This window comes from Octodon degus, unplaced genomic scaffold (assembly GCF_000260255.1).
Source record: "Octodon degus isolate 3935 unplaced genomic scaffold, OctDeg1.0 scaffold00011, whole genome shotgun sequence".
Classification (NCBI taxonomy): Eukaryota; Metazoa; Chordata; class Mammalia; order Rodentia; family Octodontidae; genus Octodon; species Octodon degus.
In genome coordinates, this window is record NW_004524587.1 from 8,672,108 (window position 1) to 8,685,559 (window position 13,452).

General features: G+C 38.1%; 1 protein-coding gene across 1 annotated transcript in view; it reads right to left on the minus strand.

Moving 5' to 3' along the window:
- Positions 1-13,452, minus strand: part of Hydin (HYDIN, axonemal central pair apparatus protein) — a 433,520-nt gene that overhangs the window by 371,819 nt on the left and 48,249 nt on the right. Inside the window, exons 3-6 of the mRNA XM_023709202.1 lie at positions 12,018-12,175; positions 9,507-9,632; positions 6,109-6,228; positions 2,591-2,725 (exon numbers count right to left, since the gene is read on the minus strand). Of these exons, the coding sequence (XP_023564970.1) occupies positions 2,591-2,725; positions 6,109-6,228; positions 9,507-9,632; positions 12,018-12,152 (516 nt within the window). The 5' untranslated portion in view covers positions 12,153-12,175. The remainder of the gene's footprint in view (positions 1-2,590; positions 2,726-6,108; positions 6,229-9,506; positions 9,633-12,017; positions 12,176-13,452) is intronic.

The window sequence follows — 13,452 nt, forward strand, 5'->3', positions numbered from 1 at the left end:
ATTTACACTTCATGGTCCATATATCTATAATACATTTCAACTAATATTCGAGTATATGTAAGCATTATAAGCAGCAATAGTCTCTCTTTTCTGGGGGCCGGGGAGATGGCTCAGTAGAATAAGTGCTTGCCTGGCAAGCGCAAGGGACTGAGAGTTCAATCTCTGGTGCTTCCAAAAAAAAAAGAAAGAAAGAAAGAAAATCTCTCCTTTCTTTAGCTTCTGATTAAAGAAAATTTTAAACATATATGAACAAGACCAAAATAGTATAACAAGCCCCAATGTACCTATCCCTGAATTCAACAATTATTAACATTTTGTTTGTTATTTTGGTTTCACCTATACCTCTACTCACTCCCTTTTCTACTGTTAAGCAGTTTTTAAGACAAATTTTGTAGCTGAATTGGCAAGTACAAATGCACAGGCTTGACAAACGAAGCTGTCACGTAATCCACCCGCCCATCGCAGTGAAGAACGCTCTGTCTCCTCAGAAAGTCTCAGGTGCCCTTCCTCAGCCAGACCACCTGCTGTACAATGTCACCTACCCGATAGTAGACATATTTTCTCCAGCATGGGGAAAAAAAATTAAGGAATACCAGTGCTTCAAATCCAGTGTATTTCAAGCCATCCATACAAAGTCTTGTAATAAGTTTCCCAAGGAAATGTCAGGGTAGGAAGCTGATACCCACATGAAATCAACACTGTTCTTTTTCCAGACAGTTTACAGATAAAAAGCTCCAGGGAAGACCATGAGGAGTTCAGCAATGTCTAACCAAAAAATCCACATCTGGAGTTAGCTATTTTTATTTGTCTTACCAATAACCCAAAATTAGAGTTACATGACCCAAGAAATCAACACTAACAACAAAAAGAGGCATAATAACAGTGAGGTTATTATAATACATGTTTAACTGCTCACTACAGTGAGTGCATGCTTGGCAGATCGCGTGTCATTCGCTACCCTTCCTCTCCACAAAAAGTAGCAACAATCCTATTGGTAACTGGGCTGCTGGTGATGACATTAACAGGAGCTGGTTAGTATCCTAGGTAGAGAAGTTGGGGCCGAGAGCTAGTTCTGACTCCTGTTCTCCACTGACTCTGACCAAGGTGGCACCATCCAGATAAACTTGCTTGCTGTTGACATATATACAGGCTGACACTCTGTTCTACCTAAGTCTTGTTTTCCATTTTTCTCATCAGTCATGCTGACAAGTCCCTTTTCTCCTCCCCATGAGCCTCTACTTAGGCTTACACAAAAGCCTTGGCTAACTCTTCTGCCCCCTCAGAGTAGAGTAAAGGAGGAAGCTTTTACCATCAGTCTCTCTTATTTGCTCCTTCCCTCCTGGGAGGAAGGACAGATTCTATGAGGGAGATTCTGAAAAATGGGCTCGATATCCTACAGGTAAGGGAGATGCTGAGGGAAAATGGATTCCCCTTGCAGAATTCAGGTCCTTTCCAGCCCACCTGTGTGCAGACAGGGGTTAGTAAACCAGGAAGGTCTCTGCTCTCGGATCTAGCTTCCATGGACCATAGGGCAGGTTAGCTGCTTACCTAGGACATTGAGGTGCAGAAGACTCCATTTGGGCCTCATGTCCTGACCACAATCTTTGCAATGAATAAATCTGACACTGTGATCAAAATTTGGGTTTTGGGTCTTTTTTCCAAACAAGTTAAGACTCTAGGGAGGAAAGCTATAGCCAACTAACTAGAGTCCCAAACTTCTAAGGAGCCATGATCTTTATCATTTGTCTCAGCTCACTGCACCTGGACTATATACTTTTTCCTTTTTGGTGTCCTGCGATTTACATCCTCAAATACAGATAAGATGGGGCAGGGCCATGTCTAGCACATTAACATTCCTTACATCCTGCCTCCTCACAGCGCATGTATGCCTCAGCACTGTTTGATCACCCTTTTCTCATTCCCAGTGGTCTCCTACCTCCTCTTACCCACCCTTATCTCTCCCCTCACCAATACCATCATCAACAATGACACAATACACCAATACTACTAACTTTTATGCCATGGTTTGGGTATGTTTTCAGTCCCCCAAGAGTTTATGTCTTAAATCTTGGTCTTAAGTTCAGTGATGTTGAGAGGCGGTGGACCTTTCAGAAGTGGAACCTAATGGGAGGCTGTTCCTGGTTGGTCCCTCCCCACACTTTAATTTACATCGACTTATTCCATCTATAGCTTTCCCATGCGCTCTTACCATCAGGCCATCCACCATGAAGTAACTCAGCTAAGGGGGACAGACAGCTTCCATAGTTGAAGTTATGCTGTTTGATGTTTCAGAATCCTAAATGGTGATCTAAATAAAACCTTTCTTTCTGACTACCTACCCTCAGGTATTTCATTACAGTAGCAAAACCATATTAGTATAACTATTATCAATGACAAAAATATCACTACCAATATCATCATCCACCAACACCAAACCCTCTCACCACCAATATAAGCCAATACCGGCAGCACAACACCCAAAGCCACAGTAACACCAGAACTAATACCACCACTGGTAGCTGAATAAGTGTTTAACACCAAGTAGAAAATATGATCAATTTCTTGCCATATAATCAATTGCTGCTATTACCTTGTTCTCCTCTGGAGTGAAGAGGACTCGGAAAACAGATGGCACTCCTGGAGCTACTTTGTGGCCAATGTCTTTGGGGCTGATTACTTTAAAGTAAGGTGAACTTTCCTCAACAATTTTCACCATTCTTGGGATCTGTAGGAAAAAGTACAGAATGATGGACACATGAAAAAGCAGAAGAAAAAATCACAAGTTTTAGAGATAAACATATAGACTAAAATCTCCATTAATGACTTTCTAGATGTGTGAGCCTAGATAGGTTTGAACTTTAGTCTCCTTAACTGTGAAGACAGATGGCAGTGTTTACCTGTCTCACGCAGACCCCATCCATATAGTTTAATTTGTATTCACATTGTTATATTGTGGATTTTATTATTATTGCAAGCTTTTGCTCATTTTATTACTTAAATGAGACAGTCTTCATAAACTGGCTGCTTCATCAGCTAAAGCCTCGCCCACATAGTGGAGTTAAGCTGGATTTCCCAACACTTGAGAATTGTTCTTGGAGAAGGCATCATGCTTACTGTGCCCATTCTAAGCTATACACGGGAAATGAGGGCCATTGCACCCTCCCAACAGCCTTGGAGCTTCATCTTGACTCCCCAGAAAGCAGGACAGCTGGGGGGCAAGTCCTCACCCAACTCTACCAGCCTCCCCATTGGATCAGCCCCCCCCAATACACACCACAAGGAAGAAAGAACATAAACAAGACAATGTCCCTCAGACCAGCCTCAGGCAACTTCAGTTTCATCTCCTGTGTGTTAAAAAAATGTAATCACGAAGAGAAGGGGGGTGCTTAGGGCTAAAAGTTCTATATACAAAAATGAGGGAGGACTTTATTCTAAAAAGCAGAAGAAAGTTAACTATGACTAAGTTAATTAGTTAAAGGATGACTTAAAGACTCACGTGAAAAATGAGAAAAGGACACCCACAACCTCTCAAAGCTATAATCCAGGTCAGGGACGGGAAGAAGAAATGCAGAAAGAACTCAGAGTTTAAGGCCAGGGAGTGTGCAGAGAAGGAAGAGGTGTCTGCAGCTCTGACAGGACCAGAAATTGATTTGCTAGTAAGGGGACTATGCAGCAATATTTATTTTATGACACAAGGTAACCTTTCTGAAAGGATATTTAGGAAGGGCACAATTGCTATTGGTAAACCATAAAGGGAATCAACAGCAACATGAACAATGCTAATAATCATATTGGTTTAATGTGTACTATTGGACAAGCACTCAGCCAAACACATTATTTCATTTAATATTCAAAACATTAATGGCATAGGTCCTAATACTGTCTCTGCTATGGCTTGTGTTTAGATGTCCCACCAAAGCCTCTTGAGGCATTTTAGAAGTGACTGATCTAGAGTGTGTGATGCTGGGGTTAAGGATGTGTGATGACTAAATTTGTCAATTGATTGGTTTGGCATAGCTCTGGGTAGGATTAAGGGTGCTCCACCCTGCATGTGTGCGCTAAGGACAGGTAGCCTAGATATAATGGAACAGAATTTGTTTCTTGTTGCTTGTTGTTTGTTGCTTGCTGCCTTCTGCCTGCCATGAACAGTTTCTCTGCAATGCCCCTCTGCCATGCCACCCTCCCTTGGAGTCTGCCAATTATGGTCTGAAACCTCTACAAACTGTAAGCTAAATAAACCTTTCCTCCTTTAACTTTGGGTGTTAGGTTTTGTCTCAGTGATGAGAAAATTAAGACTGTAGTGCTTGGATAAGTGAGATGACTTGCTCAAGGTCTCTGGCTAGTAACTCGAGAGTCTGGGAACTTATAATTGTACCAGCACAGCATCACGTTGTGGCTTATAGTGGTCATGGCCTCCTCTCATTCAGGGTGTGATCATGAGACAAAGAAATAATGTTCAAACAGTTTTGTTTTGTACTCCATGTCCTGAGGAAGCAAATGAAGGGTGAATGGTATACCTTCTCTGTTCACTAAACCTCTTCCATTCTTCCTTTGAGCCCATGAAATAAAGAATAGGGAAGCAGGTTTCCATCAGCCACTTGCAACAAGGTCCTGGTATTACTCACTTGAACAGAAGCCTGCTTATCCTGGAGAAAGCTGTCTTTCTGCCAGCTTGATGGGGTCCCTCTTTCTTTCCACTAGCCTCACACTCCAGCTGCATCTTATCAAGTGGTGTTGGTTTATCAGTGAGACTGGGGTGTCCTTTGGTAGACAAATCTTCCACATGCTCTTACCCTTGAGTCATTTATATGGCCTCACTTAGAATCATTTCTTGTTAAGGGATAGGGAGGATTGGCCAGAGGACCCTATGCACCAGCTCTGTGTTGTCTTTAAAGACCCTAAAAATGTCTATGAAAGAATGAAAATAAATGGAAAAGAGAATTTGAAGTGAGAAAATGAATTGGTTGGCAGCCCTACATGAAAAGTTGTAATATCTAAATAATGTACTGCTTTTTAAGGTCTAGGAACATAACCCCAAGTATCTTGCATTTTTAAAATCTCCTTCCCTATCCTTTTATTTTCTGTCCCACGAGCTTCTCTTGCTAACAATAGTGCAGCAAAAACTAAATATGCCATTTTCTCCAGTCTGACTCTATCACTAATTGCCCTATTGATCTCTGAAGAGCATCACTGATTTCTTTAATGAGCTGCCATACCGAATATAACTGTGCGTCTTCTCACTTGCTTTTGTTTCCTGCTTAGACTCATTTTCTCCAACTCTTATTGTATGGTCTCCACATTCTTTGGCTCTTATTAATATTTCTATTTTTCCTTACATCCAGTATTTAGTGTCTTTGGGTGCCTTCCTCCATATACAATTATTTTTCACACTTAACAGTGCTTCGTGCAGAACTTCTATATGATTATTTCTTTCATGGTTGCCAGATGTCAAGGAAATCCTAGGTATTTAATACCTTTTCTTTGATAAACCTTAATTTATCTCTGAAGAAAGAGGCATAAGGCTGGAGAAGAAATCCTCATTTGCAATCACAAAGAAAAAAGTATATTCAGTGAGAGAAACCTTGCAAAATTATCCATAGACAAAATCTCAAGATTATTTGACACAGGTAGGAAAAGGCAGAAGAGAGAATAGATTTTAATTTTTAGATGAGAAATAAATTTTTTAGAATTATAATTCACAGAATGTAAGTGTGTTACAGGATACAGCTATAAATGCTTAGATTTGCAATATATGAGTAAAACTTATACATCAAGTTGGGAAAATGGTATCTGTAATGTAGAATGAACATAGCTCAATTGGTCAGACATGAGAACTCCATACCATTCATCTAATCAATCCCTTGTCAAGAAGTCAATGTTCATGTCTGGAGCTCAGAGTTTTCTGATCACTGCCCTGGGATTGAGTATACATACAGTAATAACAACAAAACAACCTGGTGTTCATAAAGCTTACAGCCAAAGGGCATTTTTTTTCATACTAAGTCTATCAAATTAAAGAACTTATCTAGGAACCTACAGTAGCCCCAGCTTACTTAACCCCTTGTCATATGTCTTGGAAAGTTTACCTGCCCCAGATAAAATACTCACTTTGTCGTTGTTCCTCAAAACCAGTGGAACCTCATAGACTTCACAGGGAGTATAGTTCTGGAATATGATTTCTGATGGAAAGGGCTGGAATAATGCCTGGTCCAAGTCAACTGCTGAAAACTTCAATTAAAAGAGTAAATTATTTATATCACTCATTAGCTGTAAAACCAGAACATGAGAAACACTCATAACAGGGGAAACTAATATAAACATTAGTAGTTATAATTAGTGAGTTTCCTGTGATCAACTTATTCAACACCAAAGAAAGAAAGAAAAAAAAAAGTCCTCAGTTAAAAAGAAAATAAGAAACTATGAAAACCATCCCTGGACTTTCTCTTCCATTAGTAATAAATGAAGTCAGTTGAGCCTATTCCCCTATGAGGATAATTAGGAAAGTTGTATCAACCTATATTGGGGCCTGGGAATGTGGCTCCGTGGCAGAGCACTTACCTAACATGCACAAGGCCCTAAATTTGATCCCTAACACTACAAAGACAAAGATTAAACAAACGAAAAATTCCACAAATACCTCCTTAGCAGCACTGGAGCATTAACAAGACAGTAAAAAAAACATATTACTGGTCATGCTGCAGGAGAAAAAAAGATAAATAGGGGAAGAAAGTGAATAGAAAAATTAAAAATTGAGCTACTTTTTTTTTTCTTCTATTTATTACAGTGGGAAGCTAAGATCCAAGCAGCATGTCTGAGCATGCAGCAGATACAGGGAGACAGAGACCTGAATTTCAAGGCATCATAAAATTAAAGATCCTAAAAGAACTTTCTCCCCTTTGGCCCAAGGAGGGGTACACCATAGAATAAGGATGGTCTCTCAGGCCTTTGGCATGAAGGAAGGAAGTCACTGCACACTACTGGTACTCATGGTGATCAGGTAAAAGCCAACTGTCCTTTCAGGAAGAAAAGAGAATGGTGACAGTACTCAAATCATTTCTACAATCTTGCAGTTATGACATTTTACAACCTCCAAAGCTGTATCTCAACCACAAAAGATGCACATTACAAAATGACCAGAAATATAAGAAAATAGCATGTTGTAAATGAAAACCAGCATAAACTAGACAGTTGGAACAGTGGTATAATTCATGCCTACCCTACATAGGAAAATAAAAAGCAATGTGAATTTTGGCAGAGAACTAGACATAATAAAAAGAATCTAGTGTAAATCTTACAACTCAAAATTATGACAACTGAAATCAAGAATCGCATGTACATCCTTAATATAGCAGATTAGCCACAACTGAAGCAAGAATTATTGAACTGGGATAAAGATTAGAAAAATATTTAAAACTAGGAAGAATGATTAAAATGAAAGAAAATACAGAAGAGAAGATAAATATCTAGGTAATACAGTAAAAAGCCCACAGTGGGTATAATTAGAGTCCCAGAAAAAGAAAAAAGTAAAAGCTTATATTGATAAAATAATTACAGAGAATTTTCTGTAAGTGATGAAGTCCCAAGAACAAAGATTCAGGGGGCCTTAAAAACTCGAGCAGGATTTTAAAAAGATCCATATGTAGGTATCTAATTATAAAACTACTGAAAACAAAGGCCAAAAACTATGCAAAAAAAGCTGAAGGGGAAAAAAATAACTTGCAAGGACAAAAAAAAGTATGCTGACTACTCAGCATAATTAACATAAGTCAGAAGCAGGAGAATATTTTTTTTTTAAATCTAGAAAAGAAAAAAATAACTCTTTAGACACAGTGATATCTACTCTGGAAAATCCCCTTCAAGAATGACATACAAATCAAGCCAGTCCCAGAAAGATAAACTTGCAAGCTGTTGTCAACAGTATCTAAAGGAAATAAACAAAAGCAACAACAATAATAACAACTTACTAAGGGATGTGTTTAGCAGTTGGGCACCGTGCAACAGAGAGAAAAGGACACAGCATTTTCATTTCCTGCTCTACTTCAATTTTCACAAGGGACTGTATTTGCTTTCTAGCAAGGCAACCCCTGGGAAAGCAGCTCTGGAAAGTATTATAATGGAATACACCAGGATCTCACATCTACACTATGAACTTCACTTTAAGCTAGTAGTTTGTGTGGTATCCAATAGGTTTAGGGCATTAGAATTTCCCTTGAAAATCTAAATATCCCATGATGCTTTGTGAGTTCATATGTGAAACTTAAGGCATCCGGCCACACATTTTGGGAACTGCAGCAAGGGGAATGTGTAGTTAAGGGAAAGGAGCATCACAGGGTGGCAGGACCAGAGGACCCAGGACCTTAGAATTCAGCACACTGAATTTAGAATTTTTCTGAGAATAAGTAATTTTTCTGAAGTCACGGGAAATAGTAATAGGAAGTTTTAAACATGGAAGTAAAACACTCCAATTGCATTTTTTTTTTTGCTAACTTGCATATTTGTAATCACTCTTGGTGCTTTGGGAAGAACTGACAATGGAGGCTTGTGATGGAGACAGGGAGGCTGTTCAGCGGTCTACATGATGATGACCTGGACTGAAACATCGGTGAGGGAAGTAGTGAGAAGTGCTGTGATCAAAGGTCCATTTATGAAGGCAAAATTTATAGTACTTGCTACTCAATTATACAGTAAGAAATGTTATGCTCATTCCTGCTTAGATGTGGAGAGTGGTGAAGGTTTAATTAATAATTAAAACTAGCAATGCTTAGGATGAAGAATTTTATGCAGATCCTAGGCAAGAGGAGGCAGTGGTATAGCAGCAGAGCGAAGGAACTTTGAGGCCTCGTTTCCTATGAGCCATACACTCTCAGGAGCAGCTAGAGAGCCCTTCAGAAAGGGGCTAATCTCTCTCAGTCCAACTGATGGAGGTTCATGTCATAATTTGAGCATGAAAATGAAGTATATAATTCAAGAAATTAAGTTGAAGAGAAGGAAACAAGATCTTCTATTATGATCATAGGCTTCTACAGCCTAGAACATATGGTTTAAACTTGAATACAGAATCATGTTAAATAGCTGGGGTTTTTTTAGACTAAAAGAATATTTGTTCTTGAAAAGAATATTTGTTCTTGAGCCAAAATAGACAACAAATGCCCACTTTAATAAACAACTTTGCTTCCTTCCTTCCTTCCTTCCTGGTGGACAAGTCAAATGAGAAGAGATTTCTCGATATGCTAAGAGGATAAATTAATTGGACTCAGCTAATATAATTCTTGGAATTCATCCTAACCCAGAAACAACAGTGTCAAATCGCACTGAGAAGGAGCTAAACAATAAGTGTGACTGGTCAAAGATGACTTTGTATAGTTTTTGTCTATTATTTTTACCACATTAAAACACAGCTATCAAGATAACAGCTAGAAAAGGAGGATGTGAAGCGAACCCAGCCAAGGATTAGCTAGCAATACCTGTAATTAGTTATTATTCTGGAATATTATTCTGAGCTCTACCTTTTGATATGTCGTTTCCTCCATATCTAAGAGTTCTATGATCTGTGGCCGGCACGTGAAATGTGTATTTGCCAGTCTCTGCTGTGTAGTGAGGGACATTTCCTTCAAGAACTCTGAGGGTGTCTGCTAGAATTGAAAACAACAAAAGCCAAAGATTCGTAAGTGGTTACATAGGAAGAAAATGCATTCAAAAGTGTCGGTAATGAATAATTCGTGATCGCAGCTTTCAGGATAATTCTGGAATGCCACTAAGTTTCCTTATAAAATATTTAAAATAACTAAATTATACAAGAGAAGTCCCCATGCACTTTTGAGTTCTTTGCTGAGTAATTTAAAATGACATGTGGTTGTCCTTCCCTTGTAATTTTGAAGGAAACACACAAAGGAATTCTAGAGAAAAGAATTAAGAAAGTGCATAGGCACACATTCAAAGAGCTTAGTATCTATGCTCAGAAGTGGTATCTGAGAGTAAGACTCTAAGTTTGTAAAATCACTTGTGGGACTGAGTTACGGAATTATAAAAAAATTTTTGTTTTTTTGGTTGTTTTTTTTTTTGTGTGTGTGTGTGTGTGTGTTTATGTGTACAAGGTCTCACTATGCAGCTTGAACTTGTAGAGACCCTCCTGTTTTCAGCCTCCCCAGCGCTGGGATTACAGGCCCACGCCACCACGCCCAGACTCGGTTGCAGGCTCAGCACGCCCAGGAGTGGGGCCGGCATGGCACGTGGTGCCAGGAATTGAACTCTGGTCGCTGTGCTTGCCTAAGTAGGTGCTTAGTCCACTGAGCTATCTCACCAGCCCTAAAATTTGTTTCTTAAGATACAACATGCAAGCAAATCTTTGGGGGTATTTAATTATCATGTTAAATCATAACAAAGGGAAATCTTGTAAGATGTAAAGGACCTTGGAAGTGTGACTATACTAGTTAGAAGTCAGTTTTAATTTTTAGAAATTACAAGAGCACATTTAAACATTAGAAAGAGCTGTATGATAACCATCAGCTTTAGAGGCCAATCACATTTACCTACCTAGATGCACAACATGCTTTAACAATTTCTAATGTTAAAGGGAAAATGTAATCTATTATTTAAATGAAACTAACCTATTAAGGCATTAGTTAACCAGACCATCATTACTGTACTTAGTTGTCATGGTTCCAGAATGTTCATATTGTTCCTACTTTGTACATAAGCAGATATGGTCCTTGGCAGTAACTAAAGTAATACTAAGATTTTTTTTAAAAGCCTAGCATATGGGCAGAGTATAGCTCAATGGCATGGCAACTGCCTGGAAAGTGTGAGGCCCTGAGTTCAATTCCAGGTTCCAAATAAAAAAATAAAATAAAAAGTTCAGGATAGGGGGCGGGGAGATGGCTCAGTAGAATAAGTGCTTCCCTGACAAGCACAAGGGCCTGAGTTCAATCCCCAGTTCCAGGAAAAAAAAAAAAAAAAAAGTTCAGGATATGAAATTTAGCTGATTTATTCTGCCTTTGGTTAAAATCAGTGTTCTTTAAGAATGCTTGTTTTTCTACAAATTTGATTTCTGTGACTGAGTCCATTTAAATGGAGACATTATTTATAATATAGCTTCCAAGTTTGTTTTTAACTTTTTTTGATTGGAAAATAAATTACAATAATAGTGTTAAGAGGTACCAGCTCTACTGTGACTTAAATTAAAATAATGAAGTCCTAACAGAAAACAGTCAGGAGTGTCTACAAATAACATGCCAACAGCCACCACAAAAGAGAATGATTGATTTTATTTTACTAGTTGGAATGCTACATGAAATTAGCTTTTAATATTTAGTGAATACTATACTCAGTACTATAATTTTTATTAATATTTCCTGTACCATGGGGTTCATAATTCAGTTCTCAATAAATTATACATCATTAAAGCTATAAATAATTTTTAAAGACAGAAAATTCATGTAGTTTTCCTATGTGCTAGTCACTACTTTAGTTCTCTGTGTTCTACAAACAAAATAAAATAGCTCTTGCAAATGTGCAGGCAATAAATTAGGTTGGATCTACTGAAATTCTGGTATTTCACTGTTTCTGAACTACACGAAGGATCATTTCCCATGGTTCTAACTATGATTTAGAAGATCTTACTAGTTTATTTACACAGAGCTATGGTCTGTGTGCGCCATGTAAGAAGACATATGAAGCCACACCCCGTGTGGCTACCCAATTTTAGATTTCCAAGGCTCAGAACCATGGGCTAAAATGAACCTCTTTTCTTCAGAAGTCACCCACTTTTAGGACTAAGACATACAGTCTTACTCCAACAAATTAATTTAAGCAGGCCATGCCTTTACTTTGAAATATGTCTGCAATTCTAATACATCTCAGGCTTTGAAAGGTGCTTAACGGCGTATAGAAAGCTAGTGGTCTAACTAACTTGATCTTTGTTAGTTGCTAATACTGATTAATATTCTTAAAATAAGTACCGGCCTCTGTGCTGAGGAGGCTCCATGAAGTATTTTGTGTAGAAATTCGGGATACATTACCATTTGATGTACTTCGTCTTCTGTGACCACTTTTGGACTCATGGGGGGCAAAACTTTGCTTTGGAATCCTTTGAGCATTTCGACTAAGCCCATATGAACAGCCCCCATGGACTCCTCCAGTCTTCTACTTGTCATTTTTAGCTATTTTGCTTCTTTACCTAAGAATAAAAAATATTTTTAAAAAAAATAGAGTTGATTTTTGAATGCTAGCACAATTTTTAAAAACTTTGCTAAGTACAAGAAGGTTTAGAAAATGCTAATCTTCAAAAACATCTAATGGTTTGAACAATATATCAACCAAGGGATTTTATTCCATGCAACTAGTCTAGATGTAGTCTCATCCCAAAGTCTAAATCCTTTGTAGGTCAACTAGGGGACCCTAGACCAAGATCAGGAAGACATGGAAATGCAAACTACCCCATACTTTGCAATCTTTACCTCCCCAAAGAGATAACAAACATGCCAGATAAATAAACCCCTTGCTAATTTATCTGTGTACTTAAAAGTTTTATCCCCTGACCATCAACCCTTCAACCAGAATAAACCCAAGGTTTCAGGCTGCACAGTCAGATAGAGATTTTAAAAATTCTGTGTGAGAAGTGCTAGGAAGAAGCAGTTTAAAGTTCTGAAGTCTGTAGTCATAAGTAAGTCATTAAGACAGTCACTCAACATCTCCAAATCAAGTAAATATGGCATTTTCCTTTTTTACATTCTTCCTCAGACTTCTGGTAGGACAACTGTAACTTTGGGGATCCGTTTATGACTAAGTGAGGATTTCTATTTTTATTAATGGCAAGTTAATAGTAGCAAGATTTTAGTTTTATTAGCAAGCTTATTTATTAATACAAAGTTTGTTATTCAACCTTTGGACCAATAGAAAGCCAAACTAAAACTTCTGGATGAAATGTCAAATAGAAAACCATGAAACTAACCAGGATTGGCACATACATGCCTATAATTCAGGCACTTTGGGAGACTGAAGTAAGAGGATCATAATTTCAAGCCCAGTGTGGGCAACTTAGCAAGGCCCTGTCCCAAAATAAAAATATATTAATAAAATAGAAAGGGCTAGGGCTATAGCTCAGAGTAAAGGCCCTGGGTTCAATCCCCAGTACTACAAAAACAAACACAAAAATAAAAATAAAGATTAAAATAATTAAAATGATCTCAAGACAGTAAGACCAAAACATAGGGGAATGAGATGCATATATACAAGACAGTAGATTTTTTTTTACATTTGCATTCTTTTTTTCCATAATTTTATTGATAAACAAATAGCAATGAGACAGTTTCAAATCAAATCGGTAGGACAGTTTCAATAATTAACATACTGCATACATTCTTCTTAGTGGTTAATTGCTGTACAAGATGTGGACTTGATATCCTATTTACAAACACCATTAGAACAAATCTCTCTATTCATTAAGAGAATGTA